Below are 25321 nucleotides of genomic sequence, written 5' to 3'. Positions count from 1 at the left end.
TGTATAAATGATTCATGTTTAGGGAACTGTATTTACCAACTATGAGCTTTTCTGTTTTCATGTTACGTTTGTTCTGTTCGGCGTTATGCTGATGACAGTCTTATTTATATCCCCAATTTTGATTTACTACAAATTCAGATATCCTTAGAATTTAATCCGCTCTGGTTTATGTTTACTCAGTACGAGTCTTTTGAAATTACAGTTAAAATTGTTCATGTAGAGGAAACATTGTGAGGTTATTTTCACAGTTTTTTAAAAACTGAAGTTAATTCAGTCAGTCTAGCTGAGGGGAAATTTAAAAAACTTCATAAAATTAAACTGTGACCATGTAAAAACCGTAAAAGAAATCACAACACAGCTGTAGTCCAGAAGTCTTCAAAGCCTGATGACCCATCTAACCTGTGAATGAAGTTTCTACTACAAAATGTGTCAGAGCTACAAGGTTCCAAAGACGGCTGGTTTTGGTGCTTTAGCATTCAGATTTTTATACTTTTGTTGATTGTAATTCAAATGTTTCATTCTTTTGTGCATTAACATCCATATTTTTTATGCTTTATTATTCAGGATTTTAATCCTTTTGTGAATTATATTCAGATTGTAAAGACTTCTGAACATTAATATCCATGTTTTTGGTAATTTTATGCATAAATATCATATTTAGAATGCTTTTATGCTTTATTGTTCAGGATTTCAAGACGTTTGTATGTCATCCATATTTTTTAGACTTTTGTGTACTAACTTCTAAGTTATTGAGAGCTTTATGTGTTTATATTTAGATTTTAAATGTTTTTTGTTTATCATTTAATTGTTTCATTCTTTTGTGCTTTAATATCCGTATTTTATGCTTTTTTATTCAAGATTTTAATCCTTTTTTAGATTATTGTCTGTATTTTATAGACTTTTGAGTGTAAGTTTTCACGTTATTAATGGTTTTATGTGTGAATATCCAGAATTGTAATGTTGTTGTGAAATAAATTCTGAAGTTTCTTGTTCTGTTCGACGTTATGCTGATGACACTGTTATTTATATCTACTGCAAATTCAGATTTCCTTAGAATTTAATCCACGCTGGTTTTGCAACAGCAGACTTTTCTTCAGTACAATCAGATCTGTTGAAATTGTTCATGGAGACGAGGATCACTGAACTTTTTTCAGAAAAAAATGTCGTCAGCCAGTCTAGCTGAAGGAAAATGTTAGAAAATGCATAAAACTTAAATGACTGCACAAAAACCATAAAAGATATCAAAATGCAGCTTTAGATCAATAATATTCAAAATCTTAGGAGCTGCTTAACCTTTGACCATAAAATGTGTCAGACCTACAAGGTTCCAAAGACGGCTGGTTTTGTCAATGTTCGGCTGACTTTCTTTCATTTTAAGGGATTTTTAAGGCAGTTTTTTTTGCGTATTTCGTAAAAAATGTACGACCGATCGCGACCAAAAGTCATGATTGAGCTCCATGTTTGCTGCATAATTTATGCATTAGATGCCGAAATCACAACAGAATAATCTAAAAAAAAACATTGAGGACTAACAACAGAGATCCAACAGGAGCATTGATAATTCTCTGACTCTCTGAAGGAACATCTGATCTTCTCTGACTCTCTGAAGGAACATCTGATCTTCTCTGACTCTCTGAAGGATCATGGGATCTTCTCTGACTCTCTGAAGGAACATCTGATCTTCTCTGACTCTCTGAAGGATCATCTGATCTTATCTGACTCTCTGAAGGAACATCTGATCTTCTCTGACTCTCTGAAGGAACATCTGAGCTTCTCTGACTCTCTGAAGGATCATGGGATCTTCTGTGAATCTGTGTCTGAGGGATTCCCGGTGACGGAGCGTCCATCGGGGAGCTGCTGGTGTTTTGGCCGTCGCCACGGTGACGGCGTTCAGCTTCCTGTAGGCCCTGCGGCTGTTTGAGTCGACCTTCTGAAGACAAACTGCAGCATCTCCAGAGGGAAGATCTAAATAAACCTTCAGGAAGGAGGAGAGACGCCGGGGAGAAGAGAGAAGATCTTAATTAACGAGGAGTGAAGGTGGAAATAATGAAGTCACCGAGGGTTACGGATGTTTCCTCTCTGAAAAACTCCTCAAGGACGGAGCTCTGGAACCTTCTGAAGGTGGAAAACAACCTGAATGCTGATGATCCATGATGACGTAGATCTGAGATGTGATCTAACAGAAGCAACAGTTTGAACAGTTATCCTCAGAATTCTGATTAATCTGCTGCAAACGAGGATGTTTTCAGGTTTTCTATTTGGTGAATTATTTTCCTTTTAGCTTGTTTACGTCACAGACGGTCAAATTTAGTGATTGAGTTGTACGTTTCCTCATATCCTGCAGAGCTGACGGTGGATGTAGAAAGTCTGCTCTCCTCCATTAAAAACACCAGGTTTTTGTGATGTAAAAAAAGATGAAACCAAAATAAAAAATCCACCTTTAATGTGACCTATAACCTGTGCAGTTCAACTGAAAAATAAACTGGATGAGGAAGTAAAAGTAATAACTAAAATAATGCGGTTGCATAAATGTGCACACCTTAAACTAATACTTTGTTGATGCAAAAATACCAAAAAATCACCACAAATAGACACAAAATCACCACAAAACGGTCTGAAATGACCACAAAATAACCCCAGAGAGACGACAAAGCTCCACACAAAATGCAAAAAATACCAAAAATATCCACAAAAGACACAAAATACTCACAAAAAGACGCAAAATAACCACAAAAAGATGCAAAATCACCACAAAAAGATACAAACCTGAACAAAAAGATGCAAAATAAACAGAATAATCACAATAAGATCCACAAAAAGGCTGAAATTACCACAAAATCCACCACAAAAAGATACAAATCACCACAAAGAGATACAAAACCTCAACAATAAGATGCAAAAATACACAGAACAATCACAATAAGATGCATATTCAACGTAAAGACTAACAAAGATGCAACATGCACAAAATTACAACAAAAGATCCAAAATCACCACAAAAAAATGCAAAAAGACACAAAATAACTCCATAAAAGATGCAAATTACCACAGGAAAACAAAAAATCCCCAGAAAAAATATGTAAAATGACCACAAAAAGGTGCAAAAAGACTCAAAATCTTCACAAATGATACAAAATAATGACAATAAGATGGAAAAATAGACAAAATCACCAGAAAAATATGTAAAAATAAGCAAAATAATCAGAAAAAGACACAGATTCACCACAATAGTCTTCCTTTCGGACTAAATGCTGCTCTAATTAATATAATGTAGATTTATTCATGTTCAGACTCCATATCTAACCCGTTTGTCGTGGATTAATTCTGATTATTTGGTTCTCTGGAGCTGCAGAGCTGTTGTCGTTTCTGAATCTGTTTGACTGCAGCAGCTTTGGTTGTGAGTCCAGAATGTAGAAATCCTGGAACCATCCGTCTCTCTGCTTCCTTATCGATCCTGATGTGTCACCTGGCCAGAGTCGGTTATGACGGAGACGCCGATCGCTCATCGGAGGCTCATCCTTCACTCAGTGTTTACGTCCTCTGGTGTCGTCAGACAGCAGCAGAAAGAAGAAGGACGACGTCTCAGCGAAGCACTCCTCGGGTTTCTGTTGTTCTCAGCTCAGAAAACAAAGCACAGAGGCCTGTCAGAGTGAGCACAAAAAGACACAAGTCAACACAAAAAAACACAAGTCAATGCAAAAGAGACAAAGTCAAGACAAAAAGACACAAAGTCACACAAAAAACACCAAAGTCAACACAAAAGCAGTCAAGACAACAAGACACAAAGTCAAGACAAAAAGACACAAAGTCAAGACAAAAAGACACAAAGTCAACACAAAAAACACAAAGTCAATGCAAAAGAGACAGTCAAGACAAAAGACACAAGTCAACACAAAAAACACAAGCAACACAAAAGACAGTCAAGACAAAAGACACAAAGTCAACACAAAAAACACAAAGTCAGACAAAAGACACAAGTTCAAGACAAAAGCACGTCAACACAAAAAGACACAAGTCAACACGAAAACACAAAGTCAAGACAAAAAGACACAAACTCAAGACAAAAAGACACAGTCAAGACAAAAAGACACAAAGTCAAGACAAAAAGACACAAAGTCAAGACAAAAAAACACAAAGTCAAGACAAAAAGATACAGAGTCAAGACAAAAAGACACAAAGTCAACACGAAAAAACACAAAGTCAAGACAAAAAGACACAAACTCAAGACAAAAAGACACAGTCAAGACAAAAAGACACAAAGTCAAGACAAAAAGACACAAAGTCAAGACAAAAAGACACAAAGTCAAGACAAAAAAACACAAAGTCAAGACAAAAAGACACAAAGTCAAGACAAAAAGACACAAAGTCTCCGCAAAAAGACACGTCAACACAAAAAGACACAAAGTCAACACAAAGACACAAAGTCAACACAAAGACACAAAGTCAAGACAAAAAGACACAAAGTCAAGACAAAAAGACACAAAGTCAAGACAAAAAGACACAAAGTCAAGACAAAAAGACACAGTCAAGACAAAAAGACACAAAGTCAAGACAAAAAGACACAAAGTCTCCGCAAAAAGACACGTCAACACAAAAAGACACAAAGTCAACGCAAAAGACACAAAGTCAACACAAAAAAACACAACACAAAAAAACACAAAGTCAAGACAAAAAGACACAAAGTCTCCACAAAAAGACACAAAGTCTCCGCAAAAAGACACAAAGTCAAGACAAAGACACAAAGTCAAGACAAAAAGACACAAAGTCAACACGAAAAAACACAGTCAAGACAAAAAGACACAAAGTCAAGACAAAAAGACACAAAGTCAAGACAAAAAGACACAAAGTCAAGATAAAAAGACACAAAGTCTCCGCAAAAAGACACGAAGTCTCCGCAAAAAGACACAAAGTCAGAACAATAATATAAAAAGGTACACAATTACCACAAAAAGACACAAAGTCTCTGCAAAAATGCAAAAGTGACAGAGACAAAACTACCAGAGAGACAGATGAAGATGAAAAATCACCACAGAGACTCACAATTGACACAGAAAGGGCTGAAATAACCACAAAGAACAAAAAAAACCCCCACAAAATCACCACAAAGATACAAAAACTACACAAAATAATCACAGAAAATGCAAATTACCTCAGAAAATGAAATGGGAGGTTTGTGTTTCCATTCGTCAGTGGCTTAGATTTCTTTATTAAACATAATATTCATGTGTTCTTCTTCTTTTTCGTCCTGCTGCAGAGGATTGTGGGTAACGTGAACTCTGAGGCGGTGGTCCAGAACAAGCTGAGCCATCCGGTCCGGACCCGGTTCCTGCGTTTCATTCCCCTGGACTGGAACCCCAGCGGATGGATGGGCCTCAGGGTGGAAGTCTATGGATGCTCCTACAGTAAGTTCTGTAAAGTGGAGGTCTATGGATGCTCTTTAAGGTGGAGGTCTATGGATGCTCTTTAAGGTGGAGGTCTATGGATGCTCCTACAGTAAGTTCTATAAGGTGAAGGTCTATGGATGTTCCTACAGTAAGTTCTATAAGGTGGAGGTCTATGGATGCTCCTACAGTAAGTTCTATGAGGTGGAGGTCTATGGATGCTCCTACAGTAAGTTCTATGAGGTGGAGGTCTATGGATGCTCCTACAGTAAGTTCTATGAGGTGGAGGTCTATGGATGCTCCTACAGTAAGTTCTATGAGGTGGAGGTCTATGGATGCTCCTACAGTAAGTTCTATGAGGTGGAGGTCTATGGATGCTCTTTAGGTAGAGGTCTATGGATGCTCTTTAAGGTGGAGGTCTATGGATCCTCTTTAAGGTGGAGATCTATGGATGCTCCTACAGTGGGTTCTATGAGGTGGAGGTCTATGGATGTTCCTACATTAAGTTCTATGAGGTGGAGGTCTATGGATGCTCTTTAAGGTGGAGGTCTATGGATGCTTCTACAATGGGTTCTATAAGGTGGAGGTCTATGGATGCTCTTTAAGGTGGAGGTCTATGGATGCTCTTTAAGGTGGAGGTCTATGGATGCTCTTTAAGGTAGAGGTCTATGGATGCTCTTTAAGGTGGAGGTCTATGGATGCTCTTTAAGGTAGAGGTCTATAGATGCTCTTTAAGGTGGAGGTCTAAGGATGCTCTTTAAGGTGGAGGTCTAAGGATGCTCTTTAAGGTGGAGGTCTAAGGATGCTCTTTAAGGTAGAGGTCTATGGATGCTCTTTAAGGTGGAGGTCTATGGATGCTCTTTAAGGTGGAGGTCTATGGATGCTCTTTAAGGTGGAGGTCTAAGGATGCTCTTTAAGGTGGAGGTCTAAGGATGCTCTTTAAGGTAGAGGTCTATGGATGCTCTTTAAGGTGGAGGTCTATGGATGCTCTTTAAGGTGGAGGTCTATGGATGCTCTTTAAGGTGGAGGTCTATGGATGCTCTTTAAGGTAGAGGTCTAAGGATGCTCTTTAAGGTAGAGGTCTAAGGATGCTCTTTAAGGTAGAGGTCTATGGATGCTCTTTAAGGTGGAGGTCTAAGGATGCTCTTTAAGGTGGAGGTCTAAGGATGCTCTTAAGTAGAGGTCTAAGGATGCTCTTTAATAGAGGTCTATGGATGCTCTTTAAGGTGGAGGTCTAAGGATGCTCTTTAAGGTGGAGGTCTATGGATGCTCTTTAAGGTGGAGGTCTATGGATGCTCTTTAAGGTAGAGGTCTAAGGATGCTCTTTAAGGTAGAGGTCTATGGATGCTCTTTAAGGTGGAGGTCTATGGATGCTCTTTAAGGTGGAGGTCTAGGATGCTCTTTAAGGTGGAGGTCTATGGATGCTCTTTAAGGTAGAGGTCTAAGGATGCTCTTTAAGGTAGAGGTCTATGGATGCTCTTTAAGGTAGAGGTCTATGGATGCTCTTTAAGGTGGAGGTCTAGGATGCTCTTTAAGGTGGAGGTCTATGGATGCTCTTTAAGGTGGAGGTCTATGGATGCTCTTTAAGGTAGAGGTCTAAGGATGCTCTTTAAGGTAGAGGTCTATGGATGCTCTTTAAGGTGGAGGTCTATGGATGCTCTTTAAGGTGGAGGTCTATGGATGCTCTTTAAGGTGGAGGTCTATGGATGCTCTTTAAGGTGGAGGTCTATGGATGCTCTTTAAGGTGGAGGTCTATGGATGCTCCAAACGTAGTTCTTCAGGGATTTTAATCTTAAGCTGTTCTTGCTCTGATTTCTTTGTGTGTTTTTAGTAAAACGTGAAATTTGAGGCCGTAGGTGACGGTTGTTGATTTGTGTTTTTTTGTGTGAATTTGCTTTTTTGTGTTGATTCTGAGGCTTTCCGGTGAAGCTGTGGGGTTTTTTTGTTGTAATTTCCCCTGTTCTGGGGACAAGTTTCCTTCTTGTTGGTAATTTTTAGTCTCAGTGTTTACTTTGCATCATTTTGTGTTGATATGGAGCCTTTATGCAGGGTTTTGTGTTACCTTTTAGGGGTAAATTTGAGTGCTTTGAGGTATTTAGGTCCCATTTTGTGGAGAATCTTTTGTGGTTGCGTTTTTATTGTTGATATGTTGCATCTTTGTGTGGAGATCTGCGTCATTTTGTGGGGACTTTGTGCCTATTTTGGTGATTTTGCATCATTTTGTGTCTGTTTGTGGTAATTTGGGCCCTTTTGGAGTGATTTTGTGTTGGTTTTTGTGGTATTGTCATTGAAGTCTTCTGGAGGTATTTTGGCCACTGTTTACAGTCTTTGGGGTATGTTAGGCTTCTTATGTGGAGACTTTATCTGTTTTCGTGGTGTTTTTTTCTGTCTGTGGTGATTTTGAGCCTTGGTTGGTAACTTCACATCATTTTGTGGCGATCCAGTGTGTGTTTTTTCCAGTTTTTCCTCCAAATGTCATGGTTCTATCTGCTGGTCTGATGAAGTTCTGAGGCTCAGAAATGATGGAAAAAGTCCATTGAAAAGTGATAAATCTGGACCCACCTCTCTGTAACTCTGGAAGTATTCACAGCATGAAGGTAGAACTCTTGATCGTTAAAATAAAGGTACCGTAGATGAAGACCAGGGGTTGTCAGGGAGGAGGAATACCCTTTAAATATGTTCATGTAGACTGAATATGTTTCCACAGAGTCCGATGTTCATTTAAACGTGTCCGCATTTAATATTCTTTAAAACTAATCCCTGTGAGCTGAAGCTAAACTAACAATCATCTCAGGACACATGAGGATGGATCCATGAGGACCATGATGCACTGCAGGCAGCGCTAACATTAGCCGCTAGCTAATGTGATTTTCAAACGCGTGAGATGAAAGTCTTTCCTCCTCAGTTTGAATTAAAACACCTACAGGAGCGTCAGCTGTTTGTTCTGAACGTAAACATGTTGGTAAAGAGTTGTTTAGCTTCATAAAGAGTGGAGCTGCTGCTTTAAAGACTAAATATGTTGAATAAAGGTCTAAATTATTACATCTGCAGTCGTCTGTAGGGGGATGTGTTGTAAAAGGTTATTTCAACGTAGTGGAGAGGTTTGCAGACTACAAGCTTCTACTTATCCAGAGATAGCAGCACTAGCTGCAGATATTCTCTGGATTTTATTGGTATTTGGTTATATTATGTCCTTCTTTGGTTATTTTGTGTCTCATTTTTTTCTTACTTTGTGCATCTGGCAGTTTTTGCATGTTGCACTTTTAGTTGTGCTCATTGTGTGCCTCTGTTTTTCCATTTTGTGCCACATTTTGGTCTTTTTAATGTTTCATTTTATGCATCTTTGCAGTTTATTTTACATGCCGTACCATCAGTTGTGGTCATTTTGCATCATTTTGTTTCATTTCTAGTCATTTTATGTCACTTTTCGTTCAATTTGGTGTCTCTTTAAGTTCATTTGTGTGTCATTTTGTGGGGTTTTTTTAGTTTTTTTGCACCTAAAATCATCCCGTTGTGGTCATTTTGTGTCACTTTCTGGTCATTTTATGTCTCACTTTATGAGTCCTGCAGTTTTTTTTTTTTGCGTGTCATGCCATTAATTGTGGTTATTTTGTGTCATTTTTGTCATTTTGCACCTTATTTTACATGTCTTATTCATTATTTTTTTATGTCATGTCATTAGTTGTGGCCATATGTGTCACTTTTTGGTCTGGTTGTGTGATTCTCTTAATTTTATTTCAGTATTTGTTATATTGTATCCTTTGTTGGTCATTTGTGTCTCATTTATGATATTCTAGGATTTGTTTATGCAACAGAAATCATTTCAGTTAGTTTCTCAACTATGTAGTAATCAAAAAATATTTTGATTATAAACTCCTGCATTTGAAAAACAACAGAAAAATGCAACTGAATCATCCAGAAAAAGACAGAAAATCACAACAAAAAGGCACAAAATCACCACAAAGACTCAACATTGCCACAAAAAGAGGTGTAAATGACCACAAAAGAACAAAAATACACAAAAAGACTCCAAATTTCCACAAAAATACACAAAATATACACAAAAGACACAAAATTTAGCAACAAAATGCTTAAATTACCACAAAAAGATGCACAAAACACCAAAATGAACAAAAAACACAACGTCACCACAAGAAAATGCAAAATTACAAAAAAAGACACAAAATGAGCAGAAAGACGTCTTCCAGAGGCAGCAGCTGGAACAGCAGAGCTCCATCATGACAGAAACACAATCAGAAATACTTCATATAAATACACATTTCCTGAACTGTGTGTAGCGCTTCTGTGTGAGCGGCTCCATAGAACTGTGTAACTAACCAGACGTTGTGCTGCATTAGAAGCTCCTCAGTGAGCAGGTTAGCAGAACGCTGCTTCCTGGAGGACAGTCCTCACATTTCCACCTTCACATCCACCGTTTCTACACGTACGGATCATCTGGGTCAGTTCTGGCTCATTTAAGACACCTTTTGGTCATTTTACGTCCTATTTTACATGTTTTTGTCACTTCTGCATGTCATACCATAGCTGTGATCACTATACGTCACTTTTTAATCATTTTTTCACCCATTTTTAGTCTGGTTGTGAAACTTTCTCATCATTTTATTTCAGTTTTTGGTTGTTCTGTGTCCATTCTAAGCGTCTTTACAGTGTTTTAATTATGGTTATTTTATGTCACGTTTTGATCATTTTACACCTTATTTTACATGTTTTTGTCATTTTTGCATGTCAAGTCGTTAGATGTGGGAAATTGTGTCTCTTTTTGTCCATTTTCTGTTTCATTTTATGTGTCTTTGCTGGTTTTTTTGTATGTTACACCTTTAATTGTGGCCATTTGTGTCAATTTTTGGGGCATTTAAAGCCATGTTTTGGTCACGTTGCACCTTATTTTACTCTTTTTGGTCATTTTCCATGTCCTGCCATCTGTTGTGGTCAATTTGTGTCTCTTTTGTCCACTTTTATCTAATTTTATGCATCTTTGCTATTTTTGTATGTTACACATTTAATTGTGGTCATTTTGCGTCTCTTTCTGGTCATTTTATATAATTTTTCGGTCTGCTTGTGCAACTTTTTCTTCATTCTATTTCAGTTTTTGGTTATTATTTGTCCTTTCTGTTCATTTTATGTCTCATTTAATGCATCTTTGCAGTTTTTTGTATGTAGCACCTTTAATTATAGTAATTTTATGTCACATTTTGGTCATTTTGCACCTTATTTTACATGTTTTTGTCATTTTTGCATGTTAACACCATCCGCTGTGGTCATTTTATGTCAGTATTTGACCATTTTGCACCATGTTCTGGTCATTTTGCATCATTTTTCATTGTGGTTGTGCAAGTTTCTCTTCATTTTATTTCAGTTTTTTCATGTTACATTTTATGCATTTTTGCAGTTGTTTGTATTCTACAATTCTACAATTTCATTTAGCAGACGCTTTTGCCCAAAGCGACGTACAACACAAGCAAGAATTCAGACATAAGGAAAACCTGTAGTAAGTGCAAAAAGTGCTTCAAGTGCGATTGGTCAAAGGTGTTGCCATCAAGTTGCAGAAGAAATTGAGGTTTGACTGTACATGCAGGGAGACCTGCTAGAAGAGAGTTGCAGTAGTCAATGCATGACATCACAAGAGCCTGAAACCAGAAGTTGCGTGGCCTGTTGGGTCAGGAAGGGTCTGATCTTCCTGATGTTGTAGAGGGCATAACGACAAGATCGAGAAACTGAGGCCACGTGAACCTTAAAGGTCAGCTGGTCATCAATCATGACACCCAGGTTTCTGGCTGAGTTTGTGGGCACAAGTAGGCTCGAGTGAAGTTGGACACTGATCTGAGGCTGAACAGATGGACAAGCTGGAAAGACCATGAGTTCAGTCTTAGACAGATTCAGCTGAAGGTGCCGTTCCTTCATCCATGTGGAGATATCAGCCAGACATGCTGATATCCGAGCTGAAACTGTTGTGTCGTCAGGTGGAAAAGAGAGGAAAAGCTGAGTGTCGTCAGCATAACAGTGGTAGGAGAAGCCATGGGAGCGGATCACTGCACCAAGTGAGGTGGTGTACAGAGAGAAGAGTAAGGGACCAAGCACTGAGCCCTGAGGAACCCCAGTTGATAGGTCGTGTGACCTTGACACCTCCCCTCGCCATGTTACTCTGAAGGATCTGCCTGTGAGGTAGGACTTGAACCACAACAGGACAGAACCTGATTTGATGGTTCACGGTGTCAAAGGCAGCAGACAAGTAGCAGCAGTAGGACAGAGGACTGACCAGCAGCTCTCGCCAGCCGCAGAGATTCTGTGACTGATAGGAGTGCAGTCTCAGTGGAATGGTCGCACCTGAAGCCTGACTGAAAAGGGTCAAGTGGGTTGTTGTTCCACAGATGTTCAGAGACTTGGTTAAATACTGAGCGCTCCAGTATTTTTGACAGGAATGGTAGAAGTGAGACTGGTCTGTAGTTTTCAACCTGGGCTGGGTTGAGATGAGGCTTTTTGAGCAGTGGGGTGACGCGGGCTTGTTTAAAAGTAGCAGGAAAAATGCCAGTTTCCAGGGAGGAGTTGACAATGTGCGTGAATGCAGGTTTGATTGTGGGCAAGATGGTCTGCAGGATGCTAGTGGGTATTGGATCAAGAGGACAAGTTGTAGGTTTAGAGCTCAGAAGAAGCCTGGAGACCTCATCCTCGCTCAGAGGAGCAAAGAGCAGAGTGAAGGAGCTGTAGTGGGTTTGAGCTGACTGGACTGGTCAGGCTCAGAGAACTGGTTGCTGATTGCAGCCAACTTTTCAGTGAAAAGGAGGCAAACATGTCTGGAGTCAGCTCAGTGGACGGCTGAGCAGCTGGAGGAGAAAGCAAGGAGTTGAACACCATAAACAGTTTTCTGGAATCAGAAGCCGCACAGATCTTGTTCTGATAAAAAGTTTTCTTTGCGGACTGCAAGCAGGAGGTAAAGGAAGCAAGTTTCTGTTTGTATGAGGACAAATCAGCGGGTTTTTGGGATTTACGCCACTTTCTTTCCTTTGTTTGTGTGTTGCACCTTTACTTGTGGTCATTTTGTCTCCCTGTTTGTTCATTTTATGCCACATTGTGGTGGTTTTGCACCTTATTTTACATGGTTTTGACATTTTTGCATGTCAATCCATTAGTTCTGGTCATTTTGTGTCACTTTCTGGTCATTTTCTGTCTCATTTTATGCGTCTTTTCAGGTTTTTTGCACATCATACCTTTTGTTGTAGTCATTTATGTCAATTTCTGGCCATTTTATTCTACATTTTGGTCATTTTGCATCACCTTCTGGTCATTTTGTCTCATTTTATGCGTCTGCAGGTTTTTTGCACATCTTACCTTTTGTTGTAGTCATTTTATGTCAATTTTGGGCCATTTTATTCTGCATTTGGGTCATTTTGGGTCATTTTTCCGTCTGGCTGTACAACTTTACCTTCATTCTATTTCAGTTCTTGGTTATATGATGTAATCGTTGGTCATGTTTCACCTTATTTTACATGTTATTGTCATTTTTACATATCATGCCATCAGTTGTGGTCATTTTGCATCACTTTCTGGACCTTCTGAATCAATTTCTGGCCATTATTTGTCTCATTTTATGCGTGCTTCCAGTTTTCTATATGTTGCACCTTTAATTGTGGTCATTTTATGTCAGTTTTTGGTTATTGAAAGCCATGTTTTGGTAATTTTGTGTCACCTCCTCTTCATTTTGCACCTTATTTTATGTTTTTTTGTCATTTTTGCGTGATACATCATAAGCTGTGGACATTTTGCATCACTTCCTGGTCATTTTGTGTCACTTTTATATAATTTTATGTTTCATTTTATGCATCTTTTCAGTTTTTTTGCATTTCATGCCATTTTTGTGTCACTTTTTGGACATTTTATGCATATTATTTTCATGATGTGGAACATTTATTGGTTAGAAATGTGCAGAAATAAGGGAAATCAGGAAAATACTTTATCCCAGCTATATAAATATCACAACTACAGCATAACTCCTGAATAATTAAAGACATCCAGGAAGCTCTGACCTGATCTTTGCTGTTTTCTCCCTAAATCTGGTTTGTTTTTCTGCTTTGTGAAGCTGCGACAGTTTGAGAGCTGCTGATAAACCTGAGCAACTCGCTGCAATTAGCTGATGTATTCTGTGGTGAATTATGTTACAGTATATATAATTATATACATGTGGTTTGTGAATAATTAAAGATGGCTGCATTCCATCCAGCTTCATTATTATTATCAGCTCCACCTGAGTCCAGCTTTTCTCTGCAGCTCGTTGTTGTTCATTAAATTCTCCTACAGGAAACCAGCGTCCAGATTACTGCTGCATTGTGGGTCAGAATTTAAATGAATAAACCAACGTCTGCTTTTTCAGTTTCTGTGACAAGATAGTTATGGAACAGCTTAGTCATTCTGGACAAGTTTAGAGTCATTCTGGACGAGTGTAGGGGTCAAATTTCTTGTATTTTTTGACAGAGTTTGTGTAATGTTGGACAATTGTGAGTCTTTTTGGAATTGTTTGTCAGATTGGACGTGATTTGAGCCATTTTATACAGTTGTCAAGTCATTTTGGATCATTTTACAGTCATTTAGGATCAAATTTCCAATGTTTCCAGACAGGTTTTCTGTAATTTTGGACAGTTTGTGAGTCTTTTTGAGACATTTTGTCACATTGGACAACCTTTGAGCCATTTTATACAGCTGTCATTTTGGACAGACTTTTAACATGTTGCACAAGTTTTGGACCAATTTAGTCATTTTTGATAGGTTTCAAGTCATTTTGGGCAGTTTTATAGTCATTTAGGGACAAATTTCCAGTATTTATGGGCAGGTTTTGCGCAATTTTGGACAATTTGCAAGTTTTTTGGAATGTTTTGTCACATTGGACAAACTTGGAGTCATTTTGGACAGTTGTTAAGTTATTTTGGACAGGTTTCTTACACATAAAATATAGGTTTCGAGTCCATCCATCCATCCTCTATACACCGTTTTATCCTCTCTAGGATCATGGGGGGTGTTGGAGTCTATCCCAGCTGACTCGGGTGAAGGCAGGGGACACCCTGGACAGGTCACCAGTCTGTCACAGGGCTACATATACAGACACACAATCACACTCACATTCACATCTTCTTGCTGCAAGGCAAAGTGCTAACCACTACACTACTGAGCAGCAGGTTTTGAGTCATTTTGGACAATTTGACAGTCAATTTGGGTCACATTTCCTGTGTTTTTGGACAAGTTTTGTGTAATTTTGGACATTTTGTGAGTCTTTTTGGAATGTTGTGTCATGTTGGACAAACTTGAGCCATTTTGGATAATTTTTAAGTCATTTCGGATAATTTTACAGTCATTTACAGCCAAATTTCCAGTGTTTTTGGACAGGTTTTGTGTAACAGTCTTTTTGGAATGTTTTGTCAGACTGGACACATTATGAGTACTTTTGGACAACTATGGAGTGATTTTAGACATTTTTTACGATCATTTTGGACAAGTTTTTGTCACATTAAACACATGACTGGAAATACTGGAAATTTGGCCCTAAATGTCTGTAAAAGGCTCTAAAATGACTCGAAACCTGTATAATGTGTCAAAGACCTGTCCAAAATGGCTTGAAGTACCCTGACAACCATATAACAATGCCACAAAGGGTGTTCAACGAGACAAAAAAATTGTCTAAAATAAAATGAAAACTGTCCAAAATGACTCAAAATTGTCTAGAATGACTCCAAATCTGTCCAATCTGCAGCTTACATTTTTGCCTCTTCTCTCAGTTTCAGTTGTTTTTTTCAGAGATCCAACAGTCAACAATAGTTAGTATAATACTCTAGTAATACTATACAATAGTACCAGGAGTACTAGAAGATGCGGTTTTACCTGTAATATGTAAAGACTACGTTTAGTTTCATCCATTCGAGCCACCAGACTCTAGACATTAGCCACCGTTAGCGGCTAACATCCACCTCTTTACCAGTCGTCACCTCGTTTAACCTCATTTCAGTTTCTCTGCTTGGCTTGACTCTGATTCTACGGTTCATCAGACCGAAGCTGAACAAGGAGGAGCAGCAGATCTGAGAACAGCAGCAGAGACTTTAACACTGAGCTGAGGAGAAACGAGGCCTGAAGAGACGGAAATAACCCGAATCCAAAAAAATAAATATAATCACAAATAAAAATACTTTTCCTACAGAAACATTCTTTGGTTTTTGGTCCACCAGCCGACCACTGGAGGACGTTTCTCCAGGTTAAAGTTGGAGATCTGTCAGTCTATAAACACAGAGAGGAGCAACGGATTCAGCGGGAGGGACTCATATGTGCTAACATGGATTAGCATCAGCTAAGATGGACAAGTGTTTGTTTACATGTGTTTACACTAGATTGGCAACAAGTCTGGAAACATGAACTAACGTACTAAAACGTACTTAAAAACATAGACTAACATTGTCTAATATGATTAATATTTGATAACGTACTAACATGTACTGATATTCCCACATGCACTAGCATGTCTAAACTGCTGCTAACATGCACCAAAATGTACGAGAATGCACTGACACGTGCTAACATTTGCTAATATGCATTAGCATGTAACAACATGTAACAGCATGCACTAATGTTGACCAACATGGACTATATGTACTGATATGAAACAACATGCACATACATGTACAACGTGTACTAACATGCTCTAATATAATCAAAAATGCGCTGACTTTTACAAGCATGTTCTGACATGTACTAACTTTACTAACATTTACTAACATGTACTAACATGTTCTATTAGCACCAGCATGTTCTATTAGCACTAGCATATACTACCATGTTCTATTAGCATTAACATGTTCTATTAGCACTAGCATGTTCTATTAGCTCTAGCATATACTACCATGTTCTATTAGCACTAGCATATTCTATTAGCTCTGACATATACTACCATGTTCTATTAGCATTAACATGTTCTATTAGCACTGACATGTACTAACATGTTCTCTTAGCACTAGCATGTTCTATTAGCACTAGCATATACTACCATGTTCTATTAGCATTAGCATGTTCTATTAGCACTAAGATGTTCTATTAGCACTAGCATGTACTAACATGTTTTATTAGCACTAGCATGTTCTATTTGCACTAACATGTTCTACTAGCACTGATGTACTAAAGTGTTCTATTAACACTAACATGTACTAACATGTTTCATTAGCACTAACATGTACTAACGTGTTTCATTAGCACTAACGTACTAACGTGTTCTATTAGCACTGACATGTATTAACGTGTTCTATTAACACTAGCATGTACTAACATGTTCTATTAGCACTAGCATGTACTAACATGTTCTCTTAGTACTAACATGTACTAATGTGTTCTATTAACACTAACATGTACTAATATCTTCTATTAGTACTAACATGTACTAACGTGTTCTGTTAACACTAACATGGACTAACATGTTCTATTAGTACTAACATGTACTAACGTGTTCTGTTAACACTAACATGTACTAATATGTTCTATTAGCACTAACATGTACTAACGTGTTCTATTAGCACTGACATGTACTAACGTGTTCTATTAGCATTAGCATGTTCTATTAGCACTAGCATGTACTAACATATTCTATTAGCACTGACATGTACTAACGTGTTCTATTAGCATTAGCATATTCTATTAGCACTAGCATGTACTAACATATTCTATTAGTACTAACATGTTCTATTAGCACTGACATGTACTAACGTGTTCTATTAGCATTAGCATATTCTATTAGCACTAGCATGTACTAACATATTCTATTAGTACTAACATGTTCTATTAGCACTGACATGTACTAACGAGTTCTATTTGCATTAGCATGTTCTTCCATGTTCTGTTAGCACTGAGATGTTCTAATATGCTAACATGTGCTAACATGCTTGTATGATGGGAGACAGAGGATGTTAAACCCAGATAAACGTGTTTTCATTCTGTGATTCAGACGCTGTAACTAGAAAGCATCTTTAAATACCAGAAAGTTGATTTGCTTTATTAAATCTTTATTTTTATTCAGAAAGTTTTTCCTCTAATATTTACACCAAATTAAAACTGACTTCATTTACTGAGTGACTCTCTTAATCTCATGCACATATTTCTGATGCTAAGTGTGTTTTGTTTTTCTGAGCAATAAAGCTGCTTTAAATTCAGTTAATTTTCTGTTGTGTTTGAAGTAAAGCAGCTCTAATTTAAAGCTGCAGTAACTCCTCTTCTATCTGATCTGAGATCTGCTCTGTCTCCTGCAGAGTCCTACGTGGCCGACTTTGACGGCAGGAGCTCGCTGCTGTATCGATTCAACCAGAAGTCCATGTCGACGGTGAAGGACGTGATCTCTCTGAGGTTCAAGAGCCACCAGACGGAGGGAGTGCTGCTGCATGGAGAGGGCCAGAGAGGAGACTACATCACCCTGGAGCTGCACCGAGGACGCTTGGACCTCTACCTCAACCTGGGTGGGTCTTCACAGGACAAACGTCTCCGTGATTGAGCTGTCGCTTCAGTTTCTGTCACAGCAAACACAGAAGAGCTGTTCAATCAGGAATAGCTGCTATCAGAAACAAACTGAGCTGTTTTCTGAGCAGAGATAAATGATTTAACCCTCGAAACCCCTAAACCTGCTGGATGGAGGCTTAAAGCTCCATTATCTGTCAGAAAACTGTCAGAATGACTCCATTTATCAGCTGTAAAAACTGTAAAAACACAAAGAATCGTCACATTTTTATTGCTATGCAGTTTACAAACCTGATCATTATTAAAATAATCACTTTATTCTACATGACTTGTTTACAAAAAAACCAAATATAGCAGATTTTATAAAAAAAAAATCTGAAAAGCAAAGCTGCTGGATAAATAATAAATGCAGCTCAGCTCAGAAACAGTGAACAGAGAAGATCCATTCAGCATGGTGAAACATCTTTCTATTCTCATGGTACTATGGTGGTATTATGGTATTATCATGGTACTATGATGGTATTATCATGGTATTATCATTGTATTCTCATGGTACTATGGTGGTATTATCATGGTATTATCACTGTATTCTCATGGTACTATGATGGTATTATCATGGTATTATCATTGTATTCTCATGGTACTATGGTGGTATTATCATGGTATTATCACTGTATTCTCATGGTACTATGATGGTATTATCATGGTATTATCATTGTATTCTCATGGTACTATGGTGATATTATCATGGTATTATCATGATGGTATTATCATGGTATTATCACTGTATTCTCATGGTACTATGGTGGTATTATCATGGTATTATTATTGTATTCTCATGGTACTATGGTGGTATTATCATGGTATTATTGTATTCTCATGGTACTATGGTGGTATTAGCATGGTATTATCATTGTATTCTCATGGTATTATGGTGGTATTATCATGGTATTATTGTATTCTCATGGTACTATGGTGGTATTATCATGGTATTATCATTGTATTCTCATGGTACTATGGTGATATTATCATGGTATTATCATTGTATTCTCATGGTACTATGGTGGTATTATCATGGTATTATCATTGTATTCTCATGGTACTATGGTGGTATTATCATGGTATTATCATTGTATTCTCATGGTACTATGGTGATATTATCATGGTATTATCATTGTATTCTCATGGTACTATGGTGGTATTATCATGGTGTTATCATTGTATTATCATGGTACTATGGTGGTATTATCATGGTATTATCATTGTATTCTCATGGTACTATGGTGGTATTATCATGGTATTATCACTGTATTCTCATGGTACTATGATGGTATTATCATGGTATTATCATTGTATTCTCATGGTACTATGGTGATATTATCATGGTATTATCATGATGGTATTATCATGGTATTATCACTGTATTCTCATGGTACTATGGTGGTATTATCATGGTATTATTATTGTATTCTCATGGTACTATGGTGGTATTATCATGGTATTATTGTATTCTCATGGTACTATGGTGGTTTATCGTGGTATTATCTGGTTCTTCCAGACGACAGCCGGGTGAGGCTGGGTGGCCGGCGGGTGGCCGTCACCGTGGGCAGCCTCCTGGACGACCAGCACTGGCACTCCGTCCACATGGAGCGCTTCAACCGGCAGGTGAACCTGACGGTGGACACCCAGACCACCAGCTTCCAGACCCGGGGGGACGGACACTCGCTGGACGTGGACTACGAGGTGAGACGTCTTCACTTTAATAATAAACTTCTGTAGAATAGAGACGGATGAGAACGTCCAGTCTAACGTCTTTATGAAGTCTGTTTCTAAGCCTCCAGTCACTGAGGCCAGCCGGTGTCCAAACTGATTCCACCTTTTCTGTTCTCATGAACATGACGTCCAGCAGCGCCTGCAGGGGCTTTATGCAGATTTACATTATTTGGAGGAAAGAACGGGAAATCTGGAGGCAAAGGTGTCAGAAGAAATAGAGAAACACTAGAGGAACGGTCGCCCTCGAAAAACTGCAGCAGCAGTAAAATACCAGCACTGATGTGTAAATGAATGTTTTTATCTGATTTAAACAACACGAGAGCTGCAGGTAAACCCTGATGTTTTACCGTCATCAGAGACTAAACCGGTGTTCTGCTGTTTGGTTTCTGTTTTCCCATGTCACTGATTTATTCATTTAGATTGTATAAAAAATACAATAATCTGACAGCAGTGATGCCAAAAATACATAAAAAAATAAAGCAGAAGCTCAGAGTCATTTTTCAGATATTACTGATAGTTTTCAACAAAATTTACGAGTTATTTTGGAGAAGAGATTTTTGTCAATTTAGGCAAAATTGGATTTTTTGGGAGTTGTTTTTTGTTGCCATATTGGAACATTGGGCTTTTTTTTTTTTTTACATATAGTCGTTACTTTTGAAAATTTTGAGTAATTTTGGGCATTTTATGACTCATTTTGGAGAACTTCTATAATAGTTTTGAACAAAATTTTGTCATTTTGGTTGATTTAGAATTCATTCTGGAGAAATGAATTTTGTAAATTTTGAGTATTTTTTTCCATTTTGAATTTTTTTTGAGATTCTGTGGGGATTTTTTGGAAAAAAATGAGTAATTTTGTGCAGTTTAATAAACTGTAGACAAAATTTTGTCTTTTTGGCTCGTTTATGAGTCAATTTGGAGATATTACAAGTTGTTATTAACAAAACCTTGTCATTTGGTGCAAAATTTGAGTCATTTTTGGACCAGCTTTAATTAATTTCCACCATGCTCTGAGGAGTTTTGTTAATTTGGACAAATTTTAAATAGTTTATTTTTTTGGTTACTTCTGGTGTTTGGTTTTTGTTTTCTTATTTTGCTGTTTTATTAATTTGGATTGTATTAAAAAAATAAATCTGAAAATCTGAGGGTTAGCACTTTCACCTTGCAGCAAGAAGATCCCCGGTTCAAATCCCAGCCTGGGCCTGGGATCTTTCTGCATGGAGTCTGCATGTTCTCCCTGTGCATGCGTGGGTTTTCTCCGGGTACTCCGGCTTCCTCCCACAGTCCAAAAACATGCTGAGGTTAATTGGTTACTCTAAATTGTCCGTAGGTGTGAATGTGAGTGTGATTGTGTGTCTGTATATGTAGCCCTGTGACAGACTGGTGACCTGTCCAGGGTGTCCCCTGCCTTCACCCGAGTCAGCTGGGATAGACTCCAGCACCCCCCATGACCCTAGTGAGGATAAAGCGGTGGATAGAGGATGGATAGAGGATGGATGGATGGATGGATGGATGGATGGATGGATGGATGGATGGAAATCTGAGAGCAGTGGTGCCAAAAATTCGATAAAAAACTGCAGAATACCTTGAAGAGCTGTACAAAATGTGGAAAGAACAACAAATATCAGTAGAAGATCAATGAAAGTTTGAATTTGTCACGTATCAGGGCTGGCGAACCCGAGCAGAGAACACACCACCAAGGCAGAGACAGGATGAAAGGCAGGTTTATTGTGGGGAGATCGGGGATCGTGGAGGGGTGAGAGACCAGGAGAGGATCCGGGAGGGAATGGTGAGGAGGGGCCGGGAACGGCGAGAGGTCCGGGACGATCAGAGTGCGGCGGCAGGGAGTGGGTGGACGCTCGCGTCGGCAGGAGGACAGAAGGCTGGGACGTCGGAGGGGGGAAGCCAGGTGCAGGTGGTCCGGGGCGATGAGGCGACAGGAGGGTCCGGTGGTCCAGGGAGGGAACCGAGAAAGGGAATCCGGAGAGGAGCATGAGGGGGTAGGCAGGACGGGAGGAGATCCGGGCAGCTGGGTCGCTTCTAGGCGGAGGAGGGGACAAGTAAACGTTAGTATCAAACGCTTTATCAACAAGTTTGGAAGAGGCGAGAGGGAAACTGACTGCATTGGCAGAGTTTACGATCTGGAGGAGAGTGGATGCAGGAACTGGTCTTTTATGGAAGGAGGTGTAATCACTGGAATGATCCGCAACTGCCCGGACTCTGTGGGGAGGCGGAGAGAGAGAGAGAGAGAGAGAGAGAGAGAGAGAGAGATAGGGAAAAGGGAGTGGGATGTCAGGAAGGGCAGGGGGAGGAGGAGGACCTGACAGAATTGTATGAAAAGCAAGCTGAAGATCTGTAACAAAGGTGTCAGAAAAAATATGGAAATAGAAGTTAACCTTCAAAAGTTGTAAAAGCAGTAAAAATAACAACCATAATCTGAAAACTATATATGCATTTTTTTAGCCAATACAAACAAAAAATATTTAAAGGAATGCAGAAAAAAGTTGACTTAATCTCGAGTTTGTAGCACAAAAATATTTTGTGAAAGTTACTGGAAACAACTAAATTTTCCAAGAAGGAGTAAAATGCATGTAAACATCTGCTAAAATGAGGGAAAGCTGGTTATTTTGTTATTTGTGCAGAGTTCAGGGCTGCTCCATTGATTAACGGTTGATCTGAAGTTCTCCTTGAAGCCGGCTGCTGCATAGATCTGTTGTTCTGATGGAGGGATGGATGGAGGGATGGATGGAGGGATGGATGGATGGATGATGGATGAATGGAGGGATGGATGGAGGGATGGATGGATGGATGGATGGAGGGATGGATGGATGAAGGGATGGATGGATGAAGGGATGGATGGATGGAGGGATGGAGGGATGGATGGATGGAGGGATGGATGATGGATGGATGGAGGGATGGATGGATGGATGAATTGATGGAGGGATGGATGGATGGATGGATGGATGGAGGGAGGGATGGATGAATGGAGGGATGGACGGATGGATGGATGATGGATGAAGGGATGGATGGATGGATGGATGGATGAGGGGATGGATGGATGGATGGATGATGGATGAAGGGATGGATGGATGGATGATGGATTAATGGATGGATGATGGATGGATGGAGGGATGGATGGATGGAGGGATGGAGGGATGGATGATGGATTAATGGATGGATGATGGATGGATGGAGGGATGGATGGATGGATGGATGGAGGGATGGATGATGGATTAATGGATGGATGATGGATGGATGGAGGGATGGAGGGATGGATGGAGGGATTAATTGATGGATGGATGAATTGATGGAGGGATGGAGGGATGGATGGATGATGGATTAATGGATGGATGGATGGATGATGGATGGATGGATGGATGATGGATGGATCTATGAATGGATGGAGGGATGGATGATGGATGGATGGATGGATGGATGGATGGATGGATGAATTGATGGATGGATGGAGGGATGGATGATGGATGGATGGATGAATGGAGGGATGGATGGATGGATGGATGGATGAAGGGATGGATGGATGGATGGATGGATGATGGATGGATGATGGATTAATGGATGGATGGATGGATGATGGATGGAGGGATGGATGATGGATGGATGGATGGATGATGGATGGATGCAGCATCAATAATTGAAGCATCTTCTGTCAGAATCTGCATCATCCATCGGACACACATGCAGACATTTGATTTCTCCTCTCTGTTTGTGAGAGTTTTAAATAAACTCCAAACTGAAGGACCTTCAGAGTCCACAGAGACTTTAGAAGTATCAGCGGATCAGAGTGGAGAAACCAAAGCCGGAGCTGAGATTTTTGACCTAATCAGCCTCCAGACAGTGAGTCAGGAGCTGAGAATGCAGCAGAACACACAAACACAGCAGCTTCCTCATATTCACGGCTTCCTTCGTCTGTTCATGGAGCCCACAGACTTCTGCTTCTGCACTAATAACCCAACCCTGCAACTAAACCAACAAAAACTAGAATTATTTTCTATTTATATTAGCTTTAATCTGCTTCCATGATCTCAAATTGGACTAAAAAATACCCCCCACATGACAAATGACTCAATAACTGCCAAAAGTAAAAACATTTTGTCCAAAACTATGAAGAACCAAGACGAAATGAGTTGAAAACTGTCCAAAAGTTCAAAAATATGTCAATAATGACTCTCAACTTCTCCAAAATGACTCAAATATTGGACAAAAATGACCAAACTTTGTTTAAAATCATTCAGAATGACGTAAAGGTCCTCCAGAATAACGACAATCAACAATCTATGTCTAAAATTACACAATATTTGCCTAAAATGTAAAATGGTGCCAAAACTAAGTGGAAAATGCTCAAAATGAATTGAAACTTGTACAAAATAAACCCCCAAAATGACAAAAATGTTGTCAAAACTATCCATAAACTGACTGAAAAGAATTTTAAAATGTAAAAAATACATCCATAGTCATTCTACACTACATAAATTAAATATTGGACAAAAATGTCAGAAATTTGTTCCATACTATCCAGAAGTTTTGTAAAATTACTTGAAACTTCTCCGGAATAACTTATAAATTGTTCAAAGTGACAAAATTTGTCCAATCTGACTCAATAGTTCCCTAAAATGTCAAAATTTTGTCCAAAACTATCTGGAAAATGAGCAAAATGAATTGAAAGTTCAACAAAATAACTCAACAAATTGCTCAAAATGACAAAACTTTGTCCATAGCTGTCCTGAACCAGGCTGAAACTGATAGAAACTTATTCAAAATGTCAGAAAATTTGTCCAAAATCACTGTAAACTTCTCCAGAATGATTCAAATATTGGACAGAATACTCAAAAAATTGCCTGAAATGACAAAACTTTGCTCAAAACTCTTCAGAAGTTCTGTAAAATGACTCAGATCTCTTCCAAAAGGACTCAGATTTGGTCTGAAGTGAATAAAAACTGTCCAAAAAAAGTCTAATCATCTACAAAATAACTCAGGAATTCTCCAACATTACCAAAGTTTGTTCAGAACTATTTGAAACTTTTGCAAAAGGACTCAAAAGGTGAAAAAAGGTCCAAAATGACTCCTATTTATGGTTTTTGTCATTCTCACTGTCATACTTCACAGATTGACTCAATAATTGCCTAAAATGACAACATTTTGTCCAAAATGACTCAAAAATGTGCCCCGATATCTGAAAAAATGTCTGAAAATGACACTGATGAGCAGCAGCAGCCTCAGAATAAAGTGAATGAATGAAGCTCTGAGCTGAACCGAAACCAGATTTCTGCTTCCTTTATGAGCTCAGAGAACCAGGAGCTGGTTCTGGTTCTGGACTAATAACTGATGGAGGACTTAAGCCCTGAAAGCTGGAATTATTTGCTATTTGTGTTTTCATCTTTAATCCTCCATCCCAAACATATTTGGATCATTTGTGAACAGAAGGATTACAGAATATTCCCTCAGCGCCGCCACGTTTCTGCTGGATTCAGGATGTGGAAGGATCAGTTTGTCCAGAGCCAAGAACAGAGCGGTTAGCTTAGCCGCAGTGTTTAGCATTATGTCCTTTATCCTCCATTAAGGCACAATGACGGTCTGTTTGCAGAGTTACACTGTAAAAAATAACAGCAAACAGTTTGTTCAACCAACAAACCAGACAGAGTTCATCCTTTCTGTTTAATCAG

The 25321-nt window shown here is 38.8% G+C and overlaps 1 protein-coding gene across 1 annotated transcript in view; it reads left to right on the top strand.

The window, feature by feature from the left end:
* The window catches only part of cntnap5a (contactin associated protein family member 5a), a 195916-nt gene that overhangs the window by 58298 nt on the left and 112297 nt on the right, over positions 1-25321 (top strand). The window contains 3 exon segments of the mRNA XM_051958577.1: positions 5255-5402; positions 17669-17872; positions 19429-19613. Of these exon segments, the coding sequence (XP_051814537.1) occupies positions 5255-5402; positions 17669-17872; positions 19429-19613 (537 nt within the window).

The sequence above is a fragment of the Acanthochromis polyacanthus genome, chromosome 14 (assembly GCF_021347895.1).
Source record: "Acanthochromis polyacanthus isolate Apoly-LR-REF ecotype Palm Island chromosome 14, KAUST_Apoly_ChrSc, whole genome shotgun sequence".
NCBI lineage: Eukaryota > Metazoa > Chordata > Actinopteri > Pomacentridae > Acanthochromis > Acanthochromis polyacanthus.
Note: the sequence above shows the minus strand (reverse complement) of the source record. Positions and strands in the feature narration are given on the sequence as shown.